The sequence below is a fragment of the Zophobas morio genome, unplaced genomic scaffold, assembly GCF_036711695.1.
Source record: "Zophobas morio isolate AGI-343-1 ecotype UQ-CSIRO unplaced genomic scaffold, CSIRO_AGI_Zmor_V1 ptg000011l, whole genome shotgun sequence".
Taxonomy (NCBI): domain Eukaryota; kingdom Metazoa; phylum Arthropoda; class Insecta; order Coleoptera; family Tenebrionidae; genus Zophobas; species Zophobas morio.
This window is the reverse complement of record NW_026972116.1, coordinates 21,330,011-21,354,941: the sequence shown is the minus strand read 5'-3', so window position 1 is coordinate 21,354,941 and position 24,931 is coordinate 21,330,011. Positions and strand designations below refer to the sequence as shown.

The 24,931-nt window shown below is 30.6% G+C and overlaps 1 protein-coding gene across 3 annotated transcripts in view; it reads left to right on the top strand.

The window, feature by feature from the left end:
• Positions 1 to 24,174, top strand: part of LOC135127217 (corticotropin-releasing factor-binding protein-like) — a 62,697-nt gene extending 38,523 nt beyond the window's left edge. For 2 of the 3 annotated variants that reach the window (XM_064053610.1, XM_064053608.1), the window contains 6 exons: positions 8,737 to 8,842; positions 16,200 to 16,360; positions 16,484 to 16,694; positions 23,072 to 23,262; positions 23,514 to 23,622; positions 23,920 to 24,174. In XM_064053610.1, the coding sequence (XP_063909680.1) occupies positions 8,737 to 8,842; positions 16,200 to 16,360; positions 16,484 to 16,694; positions 23,072 to 23,262; positions 23,514 to 23,622; positions 23,920 to 24,080 (939 nt within the window). In that variant the 3' untranslated portion in view covers positions 24,081 to 24,174. The remainder of the gene's footprint in view (positions 1 to 8,736; positions 8,843 to 16,199; positions 16,361 to 16,483; positions 16,695 to 23,071; positions 23,263 to 23,513; positions 23,623 to 23,919) is intronic. The other variant, XM_064053609.1, reaches the window with a different exon arrangement.
• Positions 24,175 to 24,931: the final 757 nt, after the last annotated feature.

Below are 24,931 nucleotides of genomic sequence, written 5' to 3'. Positions count from 1 at the left end.
AAGCGGGCAAGGACGCGCTGTTAAATGTGACACTGACAGAAAGGAGGCCCTTAAAACAAATAACATGTCTTTGTAAACTTGAACTGATGAGATTTCCAATAGGAGAAACAAAAGTTTGAGATATCAAACGTGCAAACTAATGAAAAGTAAATATTGAAACACCTGTTATTGTATGGGACGCTCTGCGTCATTTCACATCCATCCAGCGCAACCACGACCGTTTACAACCGTCACAACCACATTTTTAATTAAGAACGAAGAAAACAAACCAATTTTAAACAATTATTTCTTTAATGCCGTCAGACGCGTTCCTGACAACCCAGCCACAAAGAGCTTGAAGGTTTCATTCACCCACACTGTCCCAGCTATTATTTAACTTAATAAGTCAATTCGTATTTGGAAACCGCGCTTACGATTTAATACCGAATGATTGGCAGGAGTGGAACCTGGAACTACTATATTGCTGATCTCCCCCAAATGAGACCACGAATTAATTTAGTTTCGGAGACGCATCATTGCAAATACCATTTTCCTGCATGAACATATTGTTTGTTGTGGAGTTGGCGAACAAAGTTGTCTGTTTGTCTCATTATGTCATGCAGGTATTGGCTTAAAACTTGTTATTTGAGTTAGAGATAGCATGATAATTAAGTCCCGGTTACGGTAGCTGGGACGGAAAAAGCAAACATAACTCTGGTGTTTAAACTGCTTGAATGCCCATTCATACTTGATCGAATGATGTAAGAAGAGCCGTGGTCAATTAACGTCACCGTCGATGAAATTCTGGTACGTGATATTTATTTGATGAGGCTTCAGACAGCTCGACACTAACACAATGAACCTAAATTCCGCACAATAGGAATTCCATTTTTGTTTTGTTGAGTCAGGCAGAGTAGACGTTTCGGTATCATTTTTTATCCCGGGCGGACAATTAAGGTGGTATTGTCTTTTTTTGAGGGCTCTATCAATCTTTCAGTGCTAGCTGTGAGGAAACAAATTAAATTATTACGGAGGGCTTTATTCGACTCGTATGGACGTTGATGAATTTTTTTGAAATTTGTGTGTTTTTAAACCTTGAGCATTAATTATGAAGGTGCCACTCCTGCGGATGATTTGTTGTGACACTTTGTACACGCTATTTTTTATGTTATCGAATTATGGAGGGGGAGTATTTTTTATAGTCGGTTTGATGAGCTCAAACTGTATGCAATTAGGTGAAGAAGAATAAAGTAATTTTTCTCGTATCGTTTGAACTAAGTCAATTTTAGTGCAGCAATCAATTTGTGAGATCGTCGTATTTATTTTTAGACGACTGTAATATGCTGCTATACAGTGGATTTCATACTCGCATTTAGTTCTATAACACGATTTATTTAAATGAAATAGAAAAGTGTGTAATAATTTTATATTTCAGACTGAATTTGAACATTTTTCTTTCTTTTTAGGAATATTATTTCACTAAATTTACAATCATGAACTTAAATTAAGACCTTTTACCGATGCTATAGTTTAGCAGTTAACTTGAATTTCAAAGTTATGACATTGATTTTTTCATGGCTCTCATTATATGTATATCTTTTGGGACCCTAGTGTCGTTTTTAAGAATTTGAAAGAAATTAGAAGACCCTTGGTGTCTTTTTTTTAAGAATGGGGAAAAATATTCAAGGTCGCTTATTGTGATTCGATTTTGAAATACTCTTAGATAGATCTTGAAGGTTACTGATGTTTTGTACTTTAATTATATATAGTTTAAAAAGTCTTAAAGGGCTGTAGTGTCTTTTTTTTAAGAATGTGAAAGAATGTTAAGGCCTCCTGGTGTTTTTTTTTTGCACAAAAATAAAAAACTTGCAGGCCTCTGGTATCTTTTTTTTTAATGCAAAAGAATCTTGAAACTCATTTCTGTTTAATTTTTGAAACAATCGGAAAGATCTTGAAGGCTTCACTCATGTTTTGTTTTTGAAATAGTTTGACAAGCCTTAAAGGCCTGTAGTGCCTTTTTTAAGTCTATGAAAGAATATTTGGGGACCCTAAACTTATTTTTTAAGACTGTGAAATTTGGGGCCTTTTGAGGTCTTTTTTTTTAAAGAGTGTGGATGATTCTTTGGGCTCCTGGTCTTCCTTTATTCAAGAATGTGAAAAAATATTCCCTTGTGTGTCGTTCTTGAAACAGTCTGAAAAGATCTTGAAGCTTGAACTTTGATGTTGATGTAGTTTGAAAAAGCCTGTGAGTCTTTTCTTAAGAATAGTGTGAGAAAATTTTTCGAGCCCCTAGTTTTTTTTTTTCAAGAATGAAACAACTTGCACGCCTCTGGTATCTTTTTTTTTATGCGAAAGAATCTTGAAAGTCATTTGTGTTTCGTTTTTGAAACAATCGGAAAGATCTTGAAGGCTTCCCTCATGTTTTGTTTTTGAAATAGTTTGACAAGCTTTAAAGGCCTGTAGTGCCTTTTTTAAGTCTATGAAAGAATATTTGGGGACCCTAATCTTATTCTTTAAGACTGTGAACTTTGGGGCTTTTGAGGTCTTTATTTTAAAGAGTGTGGATGATTCTTTGGGCTCCTGGTCTTCCTTTTTTCAAGAATGTGAAAAAATATTCCCTTTGTGTGTCGTTCTCGAAACAGCCTGAAAAGATCTTGAAGCTTGAACTTTGATTTAATGTAGTTTGAAAAAGTCTGTGAGTCTTTTCTTAAGAATAGTGTGAGAAAATTTTTCGAGCCCCTAGTGTGTTTTTTCAAGAATGAAAACACTTGCACGCCTCTGGTATCATTTTTTTTTCGCGAAAGAATCTTGAAAGTCACTTGTGTTTCGTTTTTGAAACAATCGGAAAGATCTTGAAATCTTCTCTCATGTTTTGTTTTTGAAGTAGTTTGACAAGCCTTAAAGGCCTGTAGTGCCTTTTTTAAGTCTATGAAAGAATATTTGGGGGCCCTAATCTTATTTTTTAAGACTGTGAAATTTGGGACCTTTTGAAGTCTTTTTTTTAAAGAGTGTGGATGATTCTTTGGGCTCCTGGTCCTCCTTTTTTCAAGAATGTGAAAAAATATTCCCTTGTGTGTCGCTCTTGACACAGTCTGAAAAGATCTTGAAGCTTGAACTTTGATTATGATGTATTTTGAAAAAGTCTGTAAGTCTTTTCTTAAGAATAGTGTGAGAACATTTTTCGAGCCCCTAGTGTCTTTTTTCAAGAATGAGAAAAACTCGCACGCCTCTGGTATCTTTTTTTATGAGAAAGAATCTTGAAAGAATATTTGGGAAACCCAATCTTATTTTTTAAAACTGTGAAATTTGGGACCTTTTGAGATCTTTTTTTTAAAGAGTGCGGATGATTCTTTGAGCTCCTGGTCTTCCTTTTTTCAAGAATGTGAAAGAATATTCCCTTGTGTGTCGATTCTAATGTTATTTTTTTTACAATGCGAAAGAAATTTAGGGCTCTTGGGATCTTTTTTTAAATGCAATTGAATCTTTGGGTGCCTGGTCTTTACTTGTGTGTCGTTTTTGAAACAATCTGAAAAGATCTTGAAGGCTTCTGAGATATGATTTTGATGTGCTTTGAAAAAATCTGTGAGTCTTTTGTTAAGTGTTTGTTAAGAATATGAAAGAAAGGAATGTTAACTAATCTCGAAGGTCACTTCTGATGTTTTGTTTTTGAAATGGTTTGAACAAGTCTTAAAGGCTCGAAATGTCATTTTTAAGACTGTGAGAGAATCTTTGGGGACCCTAGTGTTAGGTTTTTAAGAATGTGAAAGGAATTTGGGTGCTCTTTGTTTTTTTTAAAGAATGTGAATGAACCTTTGAGCCCCTGGTCTTTTTTTAAGAATGCGAAAGAATATTGAGTTCACTTATGTCTTTCTGAAAAGATCTTGAAGGTTTCTGAGATATGATTTTGATGCAGTTTGAAAAAGTATTTTCTTAAGAATAATTTGATAGAATTTTGATGGCTCCTAGTGTTTTTTTTTAAGAATGTGAAAGGATCTTGGGAGTCCTCGGTGCCCTTTTTTAAAAGACTGTGAAAATATTGTGTTTTATTTCTTGAAGAATCTAAAAAATGATATGGTATCGAAGATTTTCATGGCCAGACACAATAGCAGAAAACGGGTTCCGGGTTTGTACCTTATCAAACTTGAAAAAAGTGTCTACGTTTCTCCCACTTTTTTGGAGACATCTATAGGAAATGAACGACAAAAAAAAACGAAAAGCTTTGGAGAGAAGAGTGCGACACCGAAGGAAAACGTCTTTCCATTAATATGAAAAATTGTGGGGACCTCTGGGGTTTTGTTTTTGGAACAATTTGAAAAAGATTTTGGAGGATGCCGATGTTTTGTTTTTGAAAAAGGTTGAAAGGGTCTTAGATACTTCCTAGTGTCTTTTTTTTTTAATATGAAAGGTTCTTGGGGGCCTCTGGTGTTGTTTTTTAAGACAGTGAAATAATCTTGGAAGTCTTTGGTGTCTTTTTTTAAGACTGCGGAAGAATCTGGAGAGCTCCATGTGGTTCATTTTTGAAAGAACGTAAAAAATGAAATTGAATCGAACATTTTCATGGCCAAAAACAACGATAGAGAACGGGTTACGGGTTTGCCCCTTATCAAATTTGAAAAAGGTTTCCAGGTTTCTCCCACTTTCGTTGAGGACATCGTCACAAAATAAACGACAAGAAAAGCGAAAAGTTCTGGAGACCGAAGGAAAACGTCTTTCTATTAATACGAAAAAATTGTGGGGACCTCTGGTGTTTGATTTTTTAGAACAATTTTGGAAAAGATTTTTTTAGAAACTTTCTAGTGTCCTTTTTTTAAGAATGTGAAAGGTTTATGGGGCTCTCTGTTGTTGATTTTTACGATCGTGGAAAACTCTTAGAAGTCCTTGGTGACTTTTTTTAAGACTGCGAAAGAATCTCGGGGGCTCCTCGTGGATCATTTTTGGAAGAATGTATAAAATGAAATCGAATCGAAGAAAATGTGTTCCAGGTTTGTACCCTATTAAATTTGAGAAAGGTTTCTACGTTTCTTCCACTTTCGGTGGAGATATCTTCAGGAAATGAACGACAAAAAAAAAGAAAAGTTCTGGAGAGAACAGAGCGAAACCGAAGAGAAACGTCATTCTAAATTTGAAAAGATTTTGGAAGCTGGCGATGTTTTGTTTTTGAAAAAGTTTGAAAAAGTCCTTAGACACTTCCTGGTGTCTTTTTTAAGATTGTGAAAGAATCTTGGAAGTCCTTGGTGTTTTTTTTTAAGACTACGAAAGAATCTTGGGGACTCTGTGGTTCATTTTTGAAATAAGGTAACAAACGAAATGGAATCGAAAACAGAAAAAGTGTTCCGGATTTGTACCTTATCAAATTTGAAACGGATTTCAATGTGTAAGAGTTTGAAAGAGTCCTAGGTGAAATAAAGAAAGAAACAAAGAAACGAAAAAAGAAAAAAGGAAGAAAGAAAGAAAGGCTACCGACGTTCACAGCACTTAACACAAAGCATTTTTGCTAATATTTATTAACAAATAATTAGAAATTCGCGAACCCGTGTAACTTTTAATCCAAAATGAGTTCCAGTGTTGCTGCTACCAGACCGGAGTCAAAACTGAATACAAAGGATCGAAAATGTGACCTCTTATCAGGTGGCTCACGTGACAGTGACGTCATCGTACATCACGATGAGATTGCAGAAATAATTTTTCATATTTTCGCTCAGAAATTGTACATTTTCGGGGTTAATTTAACAACTAATTTGTTTTTGCTAACCTCGTGTTCTTCGGGAAATGGTTTTCTGTTTAATTATCATATATTAATAGTTATCATATTTAAACATGATGAATTATATTAATTATGTTTAAATTTTGTTTAATTATATCGCGAAAATGTATAGCTTTGACCCACCAACTTCAATCGTTTCGAAAATTTATCCAAAATGTAACCATTGTCGAGTAAACGAATCACGGAATCCGATAAATTAAAATTGAAGTCGTAATTACCCTGTTTTCGGTCCTTTTCGGAAAAATAACACAACAAATTTTCCTTAATATGTATTAATAATAAACTTGAAATCCGCTAAAACGCTCCACTTTTACGTCAAAATGACGCGACGATCTTGCCGCCATCAAACAGAAATTAATACTGAACACAAAGGACCGCAAAACGTGACCTTTATACAGGTAGCTCACGTGACATTGACGTCATCGTACGTCACGATGAGACTGCAAAATTTATTTTTCATATTTTGGCCGGGAAAATGCACATTTTCGGGGATAATTTAACATTGTTTAAACAAATTGATTTGTTTTTAATAATTTCGGGTTTGTAGGAAAACGAGTTTCGGTTTAATTATCGTATATTGATGCTCATCATATTTAAACATTATAAATGATATTAATTATGTTTAAAATTTATTTATTTATATCGTGAAAATGCATAGCTTTGATCAACCAATTTCAATCGTTTCGAAAATCTTCCCACAATTTAAACATTGTCGAGTAAACGAATCACCGAACTCAATAAATTAAAACTGAAATCGTACTTACCCCGTTTTCGGTCCTTTTCGGAAAAATATCCATTTTCGTTCGTGTTCACAGCACTAACACAACATATTTTCCGCAATATTTGTTAATAATAAAGTAGAAAATAAAATGAAACGTATTTTGTTTTAGAAATAATAATTTAAAAGAATCTTGAGAACCCGTGGTTCTTTTAAGAACGTGAAAAAACATACGAAAGAGTCTTAGGTGAAAGAAAGAAACAAAGAATTATTGTTTTTCTTTTAAAAAGCTTTTGGACGCTGCCGAAGTTTGGTTTTTGAAATTTTTGAAAGGGTCTTAGATGTCCCAAGTGTCTTTTTTAAGCGTGTCAAAGAATCTTGGAAAACTTTGGTGTAATTTTTTGTTAAGTTTGTGAAAGAATCATGTGAGCTCTTAGGGTTTTATTTTTGGAAAAATGCGAAAAATGAAATGGAATTGAAGATTTTCACGGCCACAAACATTAACTATAAAATTTGAAAAACGTTTTAACGTTTCTCCTACTTTCGTAATGTATATCTTCAGGAAATGAATGACAAGAATAATGAGAAGTTCTGGAGGGAAGAGAGCGAAAAATTGTGTGTCTGGGTTATTTTTGAAAGAATTTAAAAGCAATTTGGGGCTCTTGGTATTTTTTTATACTAACTTGTAGATTTCACTTAAGCAATTTTTATAATTTGTCTAAGAAATTTCTTTCTAGATCGGTTTTTTACTCTTAGCTCTTATAAGTCCAGAAAAATAAGTTAGACATTTTACATTTGTGTTATTAATTACCTAAAGTAGCACACAATTTTTGAAATATCTTAGAGGGTTTTAGTCAGTTATAATATACAGTGTGTGCCATTTAACAACAAAAAATCACATGTAGTGTGTTTTCAAAAACGTTTAAAAAATTTTAACTTTTAAAGACAATTGGAAAAGCTCATAAAATCCATTTTATTAGGCTGAATTAATTCTAGTTATAGACTTTTGAAAAAGAGTAAGGAAAATTATTAAATAAAGTTTACTTTAGACAATTTTGTATTTAATTTTGATTTAATTTTCTTTATGTAAAATTTACCCAACAAGTACAAATGATGTAAAATTTTTATTGCTTAAATTAAATGTGGGTGAAGTAAATTTAGTTACAAAGATTTTGGCTACTCTTTGTCTTTAAAGTGTTAATAACTTAATCCACGGCTTCCTTATCTTAAAAGCTTTCTCCCCACGAGTCAAAAATACACAGCAAGATCATCTGACAAAGTATGAAGTTATAATATTAATCCTTGACTAGCTTATACTGTGAAAATCCTACCTCAAGAGAAAGTAAAACCTTATTTTTAAATAAATATCGCTTAAATGTACAAACGTGGGAGGCTGCTTTTATTTACTTATTTATTTTTTTCACGAATGAATGATTTAGCTTATGAACTTTTACGATTTCTTCGAAACAAATTGTCTGTTTTTCTTGGATTCTGAAATAACAATAACATTTGATTAGCATTAAATTTTACAGCCAAAGTGAATTTTCTCCTTAAAGTGCAACCCACGCTATCTTGGATTATTTTGAAGTAAATCTTTATTAAAAAAATGCCTAAATTGCTTGCTTAATAATACGAATTTATTTTTTAAAGTTACTAAAACAAATTGTCTAAAAAAAAAATATGTACGATAATTTTGCAGAGGATTTCATATACCATAAAATAAATTGGACACAACAGACACAATACACCCTCAAAAAAATGCAGCCTCCCCCGCACTGTCGGATACGCTTTTGCATGAAATTAAATTGTCAGATTTTTTGCTGCATCATGACACCTTCCAATTCCTTCCCGAACTTTCGACCCAAAAAAATTGCCTCTCTCTGATGTGTTCGGACGTTTTTATCATGTTATGTCCCTTCCAATCTCCACGCCATTTTAATTTTAGACTGCCATTATCGACGCTATTCTGATGAAAATGGAATGTTGCTTTTACGAAAACCTGAAAATAAACAGTAAACTTCGAACTGCTTCACTTTTGGTTTTGTTTCAATCATAATGAAACTACTTTGTTAATCTGTGTCAAGATGAAAGCGCTTGTTGAGATTATTATCCCCGATATTATAAGTTTTAAAGGAGTTCGGCGTGGTAATCTGAAAGAGGAAAATTTCTTCCGGCGGTTTCAGCCGTGTTGGAAAGGTTGATTACGAAGTTTTGCGTTAGTTGGTTAGGTTATATGATTTTTTTGTATTGTGATATATTTTTTTAATTGTTGCAGGTTCTTTCCAAACGCATTTTGAATTCTGCCCATTTAGAGAAACAATTAATTAGAGGACCATTAGCTCAAGCACGTTCGAAAAGGACGTCAGACCATATAATCACTGGTAAGAAACTCACTTTTCATTTGGACAGGGTAATAATAATTTCATTAGTATTAAATCGCTCCGGATTATATTAGAAGCAACACAATTTCATGTTAATCGTTATTAATAACAGTGTTTGTAGTGAACTTGGCAGGTGAGCTTTATTACGCCTACTCTCCACCTACAATGCCACATTCACGATAATAGAGAGAACCTGAAAACGCTGTTACTCCAATTACAGGTTTTTTCACAGATAAATGCTTTAAATGCTAAGAACATCAATCACGCATTTTCACCCTTAAGACCCTTATAGATATCAATTCAAAGTATCCTCATCTATTCATATATCACTTGAAAATGCGACAATCTGCACCTCAATACACATGCTGCAAATACCTGAATAAAAATATTTTTATTTGCTGAAATTCCACTTTCTGGTCGGAAATTATGGCGCTGAAATGGGATTTTTTATAAGACGATGCACGCATTAATAAAGCTCGAGGGGTTATTTGGAGATATTTTAGATGCGTTTTTGCAGGAGATGAAAAAGTTGAAAAGCAGGGGTGGGTTCAGCGGGCAAGCACTTAGGTTAATGCATTTGATAATTTTTTTTAAGGGTTTTATATTGAGCAAGATTTCTAAAAACTCGTTCAATTTACATGTTGTTGGGGTTTTCAGAAGTTTTAAATCGTATTAGTAAAGAAAAAAATTATAAGGGTGGTTTCTCACAAATTCAGGTTTTTGTAAAGCGAAATATAATCATTTGATATTATATTGTTACAAATGGAGCACTATTATTGATCGATATTAAATCGAATTAAGAACAATTTAACCTACTTTTTCAACGACTTTGCCAATACCCTTAATGATACCTTAACAGAACTTAGTTATTGATGCTTTTATTGCAAAAGATCATCCATGTACACGAAAATTGGTCGGTTTTTTTGTTTCATCAGTATTTGCAATTTTTCGGATTTTTAAGTTTGAATTTTTCGGTTTTTCAGTTTTCCAATTTTTAGATTTTGCAATTTTTCGATTTGAGTTTCTCGAGTTTCATTTTTAATTTTTAAATGTTTCGATTTGCAATGATTCGTTTCGTTTTTTCTTTATTTTTTTGAATTATTCCATTTTTCAATGTTTTGGTTTTATAATTTTTTGTTTATTTAATTTTTCTTTAATTTCTCGGTTTGCGATTTTTCAATTTTTCATGTTTTTTGTTTTCTCGAATTTGAGATTTGCAATTTTTCGATTTAAAATATCTCGAGTTTTCAATTTTTCCAATTTTTAGTTTTTCATTTCTTCAAATCTTTGATTTGCAACTTTGCGCTTCAGATTTTTTGGAATTTTTAATTAATTTTTTGTTTTCTCAATATCAGCTTTTTGTTTCTTTAATTTTTCGATTTACAATTTTTTAATTTTTATTTTTTTTCGTGTTTTCAATTTTACGATATGCAAATCTTCGAGTTTTCATTTCTATATTCTTCAGTTTTTCGATTTTCCAATTTTTCATTCCATCAATTTTTCGGATTTTCAATAATTGGGTTTTATAATTTTTTTTCAATGTGAAATTTTTCAGTTTTTGGGTTTTTCAATTTTTCGATTTTTCGACGTTTGGATTTTTTAATTTTTCGTTTATTCAGTTTTAGATTGTTCAATTTTTGATCTGTAGTATTCCTAGTTTTCAATTTTTTTTAATTACATATGAATCTAATAATTATAAAAAATTTTCGACTTTAATAAGGGCCGGTTTATAGAACAGCATATTTATAAATATTTAATCCTCGATTAGTTTAACAGAGAATTAAAATGTGGAATGAGCCCGTGATTGGTTGAAACATGCACGTTTCCTAGTAACGGACCTCAGTTAAAAGTTAATCGCGAATTAACTTTAAATTCGCTTTCTATAAATCGGATCTTAAATTTTTCGATTTTTAATTTTTCCATTTCTCGACAATTAATTTTTCAATTTTTCGATCTTTTACTTTTACAGTTTATCGATTGTATAATTTTTGGATTTTGCAATTTTTCCATTCGATTCGTTTTTTTCTTTTTTTCAATTTTTCGATTTTTAGATTTTTATTGTTTCTTCAGTTCTTCGATTGGAAAATTTTCGATTTTGCGACTTTTGCTTTTTTCAGTTTGTAGGTCTTTATATTTTTGAAACATGAAAATGGAAAAATTGCAAAATTTTAAAATTGAAAAATCAAAAATGAAAAAATAAAAAAGTATAAAGGGAAAACTTAAAGATTTAAAAATTGGAAATCAAGGACTTGACAAATTTGAGAGACAAAAATTGAAAAATCGAAAGATTAAAAATTGAGAACCTTAAAAATCGAAAAAGTGCAAAATCGAAAAATGTAAGAATTTAAAAAACCGAAAAATTGATGAATGGAAAAAAAATTGGGAAATTGAAAAATTCCAAACAGAAATCTTTCAAAATTGAAATGTTGAAACAGAAAAATTGAAAGATCAGTAAATCAAAAATGCGAAAAGTCAAAAATTGGAAAAATTACAAATTAAAACATTTGAAAATTGAGATTTAAAAATTCGAAAAATCGAGAAATTTAACAATCGAAAAATCCAAACATAAAAATCTTATATAAATCGATAAATCGAAAGATTGAAAAATTAAAAAACCGAAAAATTTAAAAACCGAAAAATTGAAAGATCGAAAAAGCAATTTTTAAAAATCGAAAAATTGAAAAATCCAAAAATCTAAAACCGAGAAGTTGAGAACAGAGAAATGGAAACATCAAAAAATTAAAAAATATGCAAAATGCAATAAATCCAAAGTTAAGATGTCGAGAAATCGAAAAATTCGAAGATCGAAAAGGTAAAAAAATAAGAAATCTAAAAATCGAGACGAAAAATTGAACAATTTGAAAATCGAAATGTTGAAACGGAAGTATCGAAAAATTAATAAATAAAATAAAACGAAAAATCGAGTAATTAAAAGTCCAAGAAAAATTGAAGCATCGAAAAACCGAAAGATCGAGAAATCGAAAATTAAAAATAAAGATTGAAAAATCAAAAACCTGTAAAATCGAAGAATTGAAAAATTGGTAAATTGAAAACTGAAAATTCGAGAAGTCGACAAACGGGCAAAATCAAAAATGGAAAAATTGAAATGTTGAAAAGTCAAAAAATCGAAAAATCGGAAAATTGAAAAAATCGATTAATCGAGAAATCAAAAATTTAGAAGCGACAAAAATTGAAAAATCGAAAAACTGAAAAATCGTTAAACAGAAATATTAGAAAACTGAGAAATCTATATTAATTTAATTTTTGAATTTTTCGATCGTTCAATGTTACATTTTTGGACATTCGTTTTTCTTCTTTACAATTTTCCAATGCATGAATTTTTTTCGAATTTTAAGTTTTTCTATTTTTAGTTTCTTAGTGTTTCAATTTTTCGTTTCTTCAGTTCTTCGATTAGAAATTTTTGGATTTTCCATTTTTTCGAATTTGAAATTTTTGGTTTTTAAGTTTTTAGGTTTTTTAATTTTCGAATCATAAAAATGAAAAAATTGCAAAATTGTAGAATTGAAAAATAAAAAATGAAAAAACGAAAAAGTATAAATATCTAAAAATTGGCAATTCAGAACTTGAAAAACTGAAGAACCGAAAAATTGGAAAATGGAAAGATAAAAATTGAAAAATTTAAAAATCAAAAAAATGCAAAATCGAGAATAGTAAGAATTTGATGAATCGAAAAATTTTAAATTCGAGAAATTCAAAAATCCCAAACTGAAATCTTGCAAAATCAGGACATCAAAATCGAAAATCCTAGGAATCACAACTGCATAAAATCGAAAATTCGAACCATTACAAAATTGAAACATTTGAAAATTTAAAATTTAAAAATCGAAAGGTTGAAAAATCAGGAAAATGAATAATCGAAAAATTGTAGCATCGAAACCTATATAAATTCAAAAATCTGAAAATTGGAAAATTGAAAAACCAAAAAATAAAAAATTTGAAAAAAAAAAATTCGAAAAAATTAAAAATTCGAAAAATTTAAAAATCGACAAATCTAAAACCGAAAAGTAGAGAAATCGAAACATTCAGAAAAATTAAAAAAATTAAAAATTAAAAATTCGAAAAATTAAAACAGAAAAATAGAAAAACTAAAAATCGGAAAAATCGAAAAATCGAAAAGTCGAAAAAGCTAAAACACGGAAAATCGAAACTTAAAATATCGAAAAATCGAAAAGGTAAAATTTTTAAAAATCCATAAATCAGGACGAAAAATCGAAAAATTTAAGAATCGAAATCTTGAAACACCCCAAAATTGAAATACATATGTAAAAACGAATAAATTGATAAATCTAAAAATCGAGATATTAAAAAGTCCAAGAAAAATTGTAGCATCGAAAAAATATCAAATTTTAAAAATCAAAAAATTGAAAAACCAAAAACTTGTAAACTCGAAGAACTGAAAAATTGATGAATTGAAAATTTGTTAAATTGAAAAATTTATGAATTGAATAATTGATAAATTGAAAATTTGAGAAACTGAAAAACCGAAAATTGCAGAAATCAATAAGCAGGCAAATTCAAAAATGGAAAAATCGAAATGTTGAAAAGTCAAAAAATCGAAAAATCTGAAAGTTGAAAAAATCGATTTATCGAGAAATAATAAATTTACAAGCGACAAAAATCGAAAAATGGAAAAATTGAAAAATCGTAGAACGGAATTATTAGAAAACTGAGAAAGCTATATTAATTTAATTTTTGAGTTTTTCGATCGTTCAGTATTACATTTTTTGGACATTATAATTTTTGGATTTTCCAATTTTCCGTTCGATTCGTTTTTTCTTTCTTATAATTTTCCAATGCATGAATTTTTTTCGAATTTCAAGTTTTTTGATATTTAGTTTTTTAGTGTTTCAATTTTTCGTTTCTTCAGTTCGTCGATTAGAAATTTTTGGATTTTCCATTTTTTCGATTTTGAAATTTTTGTTTTTTTCAGTTTTTAGGTTTTTTAATTTTCGAATCATAAAAATGAAAAAATTGCAAAATTGTAAAACTGAAAAATCAAAAATGAAAAAACGAAAAAGTATAAATATCTAAAAATTGGCAATCCAGAACTTGAGAATTGAAGAACCGAAAAATTGGAAAATGGAAAGATAAAAGTTGAAAAATTTAAAAATTAAAAAAAATGCAAAATCGAGAATAGTAAGAATTTAAAAAATCAAAAAATTGATGAATCGAAAAATTGAAAATTCTAGAAATTCAAAAATCGTAAACTGAAATCTTGCAAAATCAGGACATCAAAAACGAAAAGTCGAAGAATCGAAAACACTAGGAATCACAATTGCATAAAATCGAAAATTCGAAACATTAAAAAATTGAAACATTTGAAAATTTAAAATTTGAAGAATCGATGAATAGAAAAATCGAAAGATTGAAAAATCGGGAAAATGAACAATCGAAAAATTGTAGCATCGGAACCTACATAAATCCAAAAATCTAAAAATTGGAAAATTAAAAAACCGAAAAACTAAAAATTGAAAAAGTCAATACGCAGGCAAAATCAAAAAATGGAAAAATTGAAAAGTTGAAAAGTTAAAAAATGAGAAATCGAAAATTTTAAAAATCGATTAATCGAGAAGTCAACAATTTAGAAAGGACAAAAATTGAAAAATCGAAAAATCGAAAAATTGAAAAATTGAAAAATCGTAAAACAGAAATATCAAAAAATTGAGACATCGAAACAGAAAATTAAACAATGGAAAAACTGAAAAATAGAGATATTGAAACATCAAAAAGTCGAACATGCAAAAAAACGAAAAACCGAAAAAAAAGAAAAGTGTAAGAATGGAAATGTTCAAAAATGTCAAACTGGAAATATCAAAAATATATAAATTGATAAATCGAAAAATCGAAAAACTGATAAATGGAACAAATATTGAGGCGACGAAAAAGTGAAAGATCGATAAATCGAAAAATCGAAAATTTTAAAAATCAATAAAGTAGAAAATCAAAAACCTGTAAAATCTAAGAAATGAAAAACTGATAATTAAAAACCGAAAAACGGGCAAAATAAAAAAAAATGAAAAAAATCGGAAATATGAAAAGTGAAAAAATCGAGAAATCGGAACGTTGAAAATATCGAAAAATTGAAAAATTGTTAATCGGAAATATCAGAAAACTGAGAAATCGAAACAGAAATTTAGAAAATGGAAAAACTGAAAAATAGAGAAGCCGAAACATCAAAAAACTGAAAAGGTGAGAAAAGGAAAAATCGAAAAATGTAAGAATCGAATGTTAAAAAATTCCGAAACTGAAATATCGAAAAATAGATAAATGGATAAATCGAAACACTGATAACTGGAAAAAAATTGAGGGATCGAAAAATTGAAAGATCGAGAAATCTAAAAGTCGAAAATTCGAAAATTTTAAAAATCAAAGACTAGAAAACCCAGAAATCTGAAAAATTTAAAAACTGAAGAATCAAAAAACTGAAAAATCGAGAAATCCATAGCTCTAGCAGTGGCATTATCCTTAAAATTGAAGCACTAAAAAATTCAAAACTCGAAAAAGTTAAATATTGAAAAAAGAAACATTGAAAAATTAAAGGAACAGAAACATTGAAGAAATAAAGGAAGAGAAAAAACGAAAAACCGTGTTATAAAATTCTGAAAATAGAGTCATAGTATTTTGCGTATTTCAGAGGGGATTTATTCGACAAAATTTCGAGATGGCGACAGACATACAGACAGATAGACAGATAGACAGACGGAAACGAAAGACCTATTTTTTCGTACTCTGGCGGGTCATGAAACGTTAAAAAAAACACAAGAGTAATGAGTCGGCCAATGGGCTCGATTACAATACTTATAATTAACAACAATAAAATCACAACCAAATTTGACTTTTCCTACAATGTTCTCTGTAGATTGGAATTATTGATAAATTCTGAGAAAAATAAGTTGTTTCAAAGACTTTTATGAATGGTTTGCTAAGTTCGTATCTGCTAAAAATAACTTTTTTTTAATTTAGTTATAAATACCAGCTTTTAAAAAACTTCCGCCACCAAATTACAAACTTTATCAAAAGAAGAATGGAGGCGAGGCAACTTACTTCGTGAAGTTTTAATTTTAAAAACAGAAGAAAAATAATATACCCCGCCATTCATGGTTAATTAGAATGAAATAAAATAATTCGAATAAAGACAAGAATGGAAAAGGTTTCAAGGTTTTCTTTTCGCTATTTAAATATTTCAAAAAATCCAACAGCAGTTACACTAGCATCCATTTTTTTCTGAAAATTAGCTTCACCTCCCACACTCCCCATAAATCCATCCCACGTCCATCACACATCCCCCAGACAAAATTTGCAATAACTCCTCCATAAAACCCCCATAAACTTCCAGATTGCATATTTATGACATCGGATGAAGGCGACTTCTACCACAAATCCACCTTAGCCGATGGTACAGCCTGCGGAGCGTACATCTTCAGCGAGCCCGACGAGATCATCGAGGTCCACTTCAGCTACTTAGACGTCCCTTGCGAGAACGGAGGCTTAGTGTCGGTAAGAGCCGAAAAATCCCATTTCCTTCTCATCCAATTATTTTTCAATCAGCGGGATTTTCATTACAGCTTTTCATAACCGGCACAACAATTACATTTTTCCCTAATTTGAGTTTTCTTTCAGTTCGTGGACGGCTGGGAGCTGAATGGCGAGTTTTTCCCCAGCCCTTCGGATCATCCTCTGCCCATGAATTCGCGATTTACCGAATTCTGCGGCAAGAGGAAAGTCAAACAGACGTTTAAGAGCTCGCAGAATGTGGCGCTTATACAATATCGGATGCCAGCCAAAGGGACAAGTTTTGGCTTCAGCGTGAGGTTTATTAAAAATCCGACTCGTAAGTGCAAATTTCTTTCTTGGGTTAAGGTAAACTTTGTGGATGACTTAAATATTTAAGTCAAGTAGTGTTTATTATTAATGAAAAGGGTACTTAAAATTATATCAGAGATTATAAAAGTAATGGCAAATGTTTGTGTATTTTGGAAGAAATGGGTTGAAAGTGGCATTTGTTGTTAAGCTGGAGGGTCACAGAGGCACATGAGAGAAAGGCGAGAAATCTAGAGAATTAAACATGATTGATGACGCTCTGTTTACGACAAAGTTGAACAGATAAAATCTAAACTTTGTGTGTGTATCTTTACTTTAACAAGGGACCATTTCAAGCGAATAATTATTCTGATTATTATTAACTGTATTACATTCACGAGCTTTTTAGAAGTAAGTAGGCCATTGTTTGTTTACCACTTTTCTTCAATAATAATTCATTTAAAAAATAATTTCTAAGTTTTATATAAATCTTCAACAAAATTATAAAGTTGGAAAGTTTAATTATTAAATTTTTATAATAATGTTCATGAAGATATTTAAAATGGCAACAATGGTTAAGTTCCTGACACAATTCATAATCTTAACCTTAAATATAAACCGTTCAGAATGTTTTTTTTAATGCCGCTTTTAAATGCCAAAAAAAAAGAGTTTTTAAAAAGAAAACCGGGTGGGTGGGCGGGGCCTCACTGAAGATTTTTTAAATCGTAGATTTTTCCACTTTCTACAATTAAATCTAATTTTCTTCTGACAGTAAATAAAATAAATTGAAAAACTGAACATTCGAGAACTCGATAAACGGGCAAAATCAAAAAATAAAAAAATCGTAAAGTTGGAAAGTCAAAAAATCGAGAAATCGAAATGTTGAAAATATCGGTTAAACGAGAAATGAAATTTTAGAAATGACAAAAATTGAAAAATAGAAAAATCTAAAAATTGAAAAATCGTATAACAGGAATATTAGAAAACTGAAAAATCGAAACAGAAAATTAAAAAATGGAAAAATTGAAAAATGGAGAAATCGAAACATCAAAAACTCGAAAAGGTAAAGAAAACAAAAATTGAAAAATCAAAAATTGAAAAAATCGAGAAATCGGGAGGTCGAGCAGTCTATTTTCGACCAATAAAATGGGTGATCAAAAAGAAAACCGGGTGAGTGGGCGGGGCCACTTTGAATTTTTTTTTAATGTAGATTCTACCACTTGCTAAAATTAAATCTAATCTACATCTCAAAGTACATAAAATAAACCTCTGAAATTCAAAACCGAAGGTGGGTGGGGTTAATTTTGTCTTTTTTGTCTAGATTCTACTATTTATCGACATACCTAATACTCATTTTTCGTTCAATAAAATAAGTCATCGGGTGGGTGGGCGGGGTCACTTTGAAGGTTTGTTTAAATTGTAGATTTTACCACTTACTAAACTAAAATCCCATTTTCATCTCGTTGTAAATAAAAAAAAAAAACAATGAAATTATAAATGGATAAAGAGAAAAATCGAAAATTTCAAAAATCAATAAATTGGAAGATCAAAAACCTGTAAAATCGAAGAAATGAAAAATTGATGAATTGAAAAACTGAACATTCGAGAAGTCCATAAACGGGCAAAATTAAAAATGGAAAAATCGAAAAGTTGGAAAGTCAAAAAATCGAGAAATCGAAAAGTTGAAAGTATGGATTAAACGAGAAATCGAAATTTTAGCAACGACAAAAATTGAAAAATCGTATAACAGAAATATTAGAAAACTGAGAAATTGAAACAGAAAATTAAAACATGGAAAAAATGAAAAATAGAGAAATTGAAACATCAAAAACTCGAAAAGGTAAAAAAAACAAAAATTGAAGAATCACAAATCGAAAAGTTGAAAATATCGATTAAACGAAGAAATCGAAATTTTAGAAACGACAAAAATTGAAAAATCGCATAACTGAAATATTAGAAAACTGAGAAGTCGAAACAGAAAATTAAAAAATGGAAAAATTGAAACATAGAGAAATCGAAACATCAAAAACTCGAAAAGGTAAAAAAGACAATAATTGAAAAATCAAAAAATTGAAAAAAATCGAGAAATCGAGGGGTCGAGCAGTCTTTTTTCGACTAATAAAATGAGTGATCAAAAAGAGAACCGTGTGGGTGGGCGGAGCCACTTTGAAGTTTTTTTAAAATCTAGATTATACCATTTGCTAAAATTAAATCGAATCTACATCTCACAGTACATAAAATAAACCAATGAAATTCAAAACCGAAGGTGGGTGGGTTTAATTTTGTCTTTTTTGTCTAGATTCTACTATTTATCGACATACCTAATACTCTTTTTTCGTTCAATAAAATGAGAGATCAAAAAGAAGACCGGGTGGGTGGGCGGGGCCACTTTGAAGTTTTTTTTAAATCTAGATTCTACCACTTGCTAAAATTAAATCTAATCTACATCTCACAGTACATAAAATAAACCAATAAAATTCAAAACCGAAGGTGGGTGGGGTTAATTTTTTCTTTTTTGTCTAGATTCCACTATTTATCGACATAGCTAACACTCTTTTTTCGTTCAATAAAATGAGTGATTAAAAAGAAAACCGGGTGGGTGGGAGGGGTCACTTTGAAGTTTTTATTTTTAAATCGTAGATTGTACCACTTACTAAACTAAAATCCCATTTTCATCTCGTTGTAAATAAAAAAAAAACAACGAAATTAAAAACCGATAAATCGAAAAATCGAAAATTTCAAAAATCAATAAATTGGAAAATCAAAAACCTGTAAACTCGAAGAAATGACAAATTGATAAATTGAAAAACTGAACATTCGCGAAGTCGATAAACGGGCAAAATGAAAAAAATGGAAAAATTGAAATGTTGGAAAGTCAGAAATCCAGAAATCAAAAAGTTGAGAATATCGATTAAACGAGAAATTCCCAATTTTAGAAACGACAAAAATTGAAAAATCGAAAAATGTAAAAATTGAAAAATCGTGTAAATATTAGAAAACTGAGAAATCGAAACAGAAAATTAAAAAATGGAAAAATTGAAAAATAGAGAAATCGAAACATCAAACACTCGGAAAGATAAGAAAAAACAACAATTGAAAAATCAAAAAATTGAAAATATCGAGAAATCGAGAGGTCGAGCAGCCTTTTTTCGACCAATAAAATGAGTGATCAAAAAGAAAACTGTGTGGGTGGGCGGGGCCACTTTGAAGTTTTTTTGAAATGTAGATTCTATCACTTGCTAAAATTAAATCTAATTTGCAACTCACAGTACATAAAATAAACCAATGAAATTCAAAACCGAAGGTGGGTGGGGTTAATTTTGTCTTTTTTGTCTAGATTCTACTATTTAACGACATAGCTAATACTCTTTTTTCGTTCAATAAAATAAGTCATCGGGTGGGTGGGCGGGGTCACTTTGAAGTTTTCTTTAAATCGTAGATTTTACCACTTACTGAACTAAAATCCCATATTCATCTCGTTGTAAATAAAAAAAAAACAATGAAATTAAAAACAGATAAATCGAAAAATCGAAAATTTCAAAAATCAATAAATTATAAAATCAAAAACCTGTAAAATCGAAGAAATGAAAAATTGATAAATTGGAAAACTGAACATTCGAGAAGTCGATAAACGGGCAAAATCAAAAATTGGAAAGATCGAAAAGTTGGAAAGTCAAAAAATCCAGAAATCGAAAAGTTGAAAATACCGATTAAACGAGAAATCGAAATTTTAGAAACGACAAAAATTGAAAAATCGAATAACAGAAATATTAGAAAACTGAAAAATCGAAACAGAAAATTAAAAAATGGAGAAATTGAAAAATAGAGAAATCGAAACATCAAAAACTCGAAAAGGTAAAAAAAAAAACCAAAAATTGAAGATTCAAAAAATTGAAAAAATCGAGAAATCGGGAGGTCGAGCAGTCTTTTTTCGATCAATAAAATGAGTGATCAAAAAGAAATCAGAAAGTAAGCCGGTAAGCCGAAGGTATATATATACTTTTTCGTAATCTACAGCATAAAGAAAAAAATACTGAAGAGTTATTGCGCCATTTTCCAGACACCTAGTATTTGGTCCAAATGAAACAGCGATTGTTTTTTATTGCTACTATCTATTATATTTTTTTATTGATCAAATCTCAAGAACGGTGCTCTCCTCCGTGTTTTTTTATTAGTACTACACTGCACGTGTCGGATTTGACAGACGTGTCCTTGCTGAAATAATATTGATCGAAGAATTCTCAAACGAGGAAAGTCACTATCATAGCATAGATTCTATCTTTATCAATATATTCATAATTTTGGACAATTGTTAATCTGTTTCCTATCTTGGTCACTCCAGACTAAATATGAACAAGTGTGTTTTCGTAATATAATACACTTGAATCAGACAGTGACGGAGTATAGATGATTAAATATTCCAAAAATTTTCTTTTACAATTTTCCAGAAAAAACGGTGTTTCTTTGGCTGTACTTCAGGGGCGAGGGATTTTTTTCAATAACGTTTCTATCAATTTATGGAAATGTTAATTAAAAATGGAAAAGAATATTACAAATTTTGTCACGATAAAAAAAATTAGTAGAAGATTATTTCGACAGAACTTCCTTCAGCGACAAATCTTGTTTCTTTAAAAAATCATAAATCTGATTTTACGATTTTCGTTTTCTGATAACCCGTAAAGTAAAAACCAGTGATGTAAATAACATCCCATTTTCATTAATGATTTACATGATTCCAATCATCTCAAAAAATTTGATTTCATAACATTCGGTTTTTTCAATATTAAAATTAAATTGTAAAATACAATTTTAAATTTTTTCGAAAAAATCTAGATGTTTAGGGTAAAACTCAACGCGGATTTATAAACCACATCTGCAGGAGTTTCATATTTCGTAGAATTTAAATATTTGTTAAAGTAAATTTGGGAGATGGCGTCATCCTATTGTTGATGGGGATGATTAGCTACATTTTAGTCGTTTTACGATCTATACGACAATCCTAATACACATATTAACTTTGAAAAATAAAAAGAAAAAACATTTGCAAGCGAATCCTCTTTTAATATGTCTCTTAGCTAACGCCACCAGTTTTTTAATGGAGACAAATATATTGCAAATATATTGATACTATAACTGATAATTTCGGCAATAGTGCGTAGATAGCCGTTGTTGATTTAGTCAGTCGAACATATCCTTCAATCATTTATGACATCTGGCTTAAGTTATTTTAAGAAAATATATTGCCAAGGAACAAACAACATTGTAGGTATTTGTATTTCGTAATTTTTTTTTTATTCATTTTTTGTTAACTGGGAAATCCACGTGTTTATATTGACCCATTCTTGGTAAATTTTGAATAAATCGTAATCAACGTTCTGTATCTTTTATTTAAAAATAGTTTTCGATGACGTCATCAATGTTTTGGAGAAGATGTGCAACAAATTTTGACAGACACACGAACGACAAATAGAAATGTCAGCTTGTACTTTGGAAGAAAAAGATAAAACAGACTAGTTCAAAATCGACGTAAACCCTAGGCTACAAAATTTATTATGCAGATCGAAGGTCTGCAAAACTGTAGTTTCGAATAAACTTTGTTAATAGAGGTCCGGGCGCCATATGTTCCTGTTACTCTTTAGTTTACAAAGTAATTATGAAAATTGTTTTATACAAAAAAAAAAAAAATGCGTGGAGTTAAATTCAAAAATCGGTAATAAACAAGTGGAAAATGTTGAAATAATTAATGATGTGGGTGGAAATTGGAATCTATTCTATTTAAACTTTCCTATCTAATCTAACGTCGCTACTTGATCCCAAGTTGCCAAAATATGTAATATGTAAATATGTACACGGAAGGCAAACAGAAGGTTTGAACTTATACCGAATTTCCCACCAGTCTGACAGTAGAAGGTTCCTCATTTCCTCGAAATAATAAAAATTTTGTAGCCACAAAATTATTTTTTAATTAAAATGTGTTCCGTTTAGTAATTACACAACCAAAATTCGTTTCACGATAAAATAAAATATTTAATATATTTTTGTATTCTGAAATTTCTTACAACAACAAGAAACGAAACTTTAAACAAATACCTGTTTTATTCAGCTTTAAATCTAATCAGATAATACCAGCTCCTGAAATTTCAGCTAAACGCTTCCACAAAACCGAAAAATTTACCGCTGCTAAATTCCTCATCAGACCTGACCTTACACGTACCAAAATGTGAATTTTCCCTAGTAAGACTTAGGGTTTCGCAATTACCAACTTTCATACCCCGACCGACGTTTTTTCCAATTAATTTTGTATAAAATCGTGTCTGTAGCCGGCCGGTGTGAGTTGTTTATGAATTATGATCCATATTTTCCCGACTTTTCCCTTTGCTGTACAAATATATATTTTTCTATTTTTAGCCTGCAACGTTCTATTTCAATCCACCGAAGATATTTATACTTTGCGAAATTACGGAAAAAGATCAAACTGTAGCGTCAGCACCCTGTTTCCGGCAGCAGTAAGGGTGGCTTCTTTGAATATTGGAGTTGTCCCAAGTCTAGGACGTGGAATTGAACTCGAAACAGGCACCATCCATAAGGTGCGGTCGCAGGTATTGCATGTCAGAATAAATAGCTTAATCAGAGAGCAGTTGTTTACATATAAATAGGTAATGTTGTTGTGACGTGTCATGTACAGATGGTTGGTGGTAGGGGTGCGTTATGTAAATGATAAAGTCATGCATTGAACGACAGAGATTATTTGAAAAGCAACTGTTAAGTTATGATTTAATTTAGACTCTTCTTCTTTTTTTAAGAAATCATAAATCCGATTTTTTTAATCTCATTTGAGCTTCCATTACAGTGTCAAAAACGTGGTTTGGACGACTTTCTTCAAGTTGGAGGCTCTCGCGGCTTGGACAATGCCAATCTTCTCCTCGCAGATTCTGTTTGCGGACTGGATTCCAAACCAGGTTAGTTAGATAAAGCATCTTCTTAATTAAATTTATTGTATCGCCCGGTGTACGACCAAAATAGACCAATAAACCGCCCTAACGTAAGCATTAACCTGGAGCTTTTGTTAGATAGCGAACAGGGGGGAAATAGGCGCAGGAAATGAATATTGGACGGGGATAACTGCCACCCGCGGCAGATAAATACGTGGATCTAGATATAGATAAAATAGGAAATAACAGACAAACTTCGCTAATCAACAAGAATTAACTAAACAAATTGAATTTTTTGATCTAATTATTGATCGTTAATTTTAGGAAAACACGTCGAGATCATCGCTTGCGAAACTACAACCATCCGTTTGGTTTCGAGTGGAGCTTTCGATAATTCTGCAACAGTGGCCATCCGACAGCTGACACCAGAAGACATTAACGGTTACATGAGCGTAATCTGTCCATCCGAAGAACTAGTCGAATAGGTTAAGACATACCATCACATATCTGTAAATTAACGTGTACGCCAAGAATATTTTTTTGTGTAATGTTTGTGTAATATATCCAATGTAAGCGTTCCGTTTTTTGTTTGAAAAAGACGAACATGTGGAGCTTTCGTATTACTTTCCGAAGACTGTAGTTTCATATGTGTTTTGAACATATTTTTAGAGAATTTTTGTTGATAGTTGTTAGGGGGCTAAAGCAAATTCTAGAAGTTGTTGTCTATTTTGGACAATTTTCTTTGAAGTTGTAATATTATTTGTAAATGAATTATGAAATAAAATTTCCAAAACTGTCGGTGAGCAAAATTTTATGTATAAAATAGAAACACACCAGGGAGGGATTGTCAAACCCGTGTTTCGTATTCGTAACCGTTATTATCTACAACTTTTATTTTTATTTTGGTCTGTTTTCACCCGTATCCTTCTGTTTAAAAAGCCGGATAAAACAGCAACCTTTTTTTGTGCTGTCGAAAATTAAATTCAAATGTTTGACTCTGTTTAAGTCCATAATTAAGTGTAAAAATCTCTCTAGATGAATCATCTAACACCACAACATCAAAAAGCACGACTTTGAACATTTTACCATAAATGTTTCGTATAATAAATTATGAGCTAACAAATATGTGTTGACAGAGAATTCTTATAGATAAACAACAATTTTCAAAATGAACGAATCTGAGCTGCACTGTGTCTTTAAAAAGTACATACACAACGTAACAAAAATTCATAAATAAAGATAAATAAAATAACAGAATAATGTAAGAGTAAATTTCCAAAGTTTTCTCGACTACTTATTTCAAGTACAATTTTGGAACCAGCGCCGGGTTTGCCTT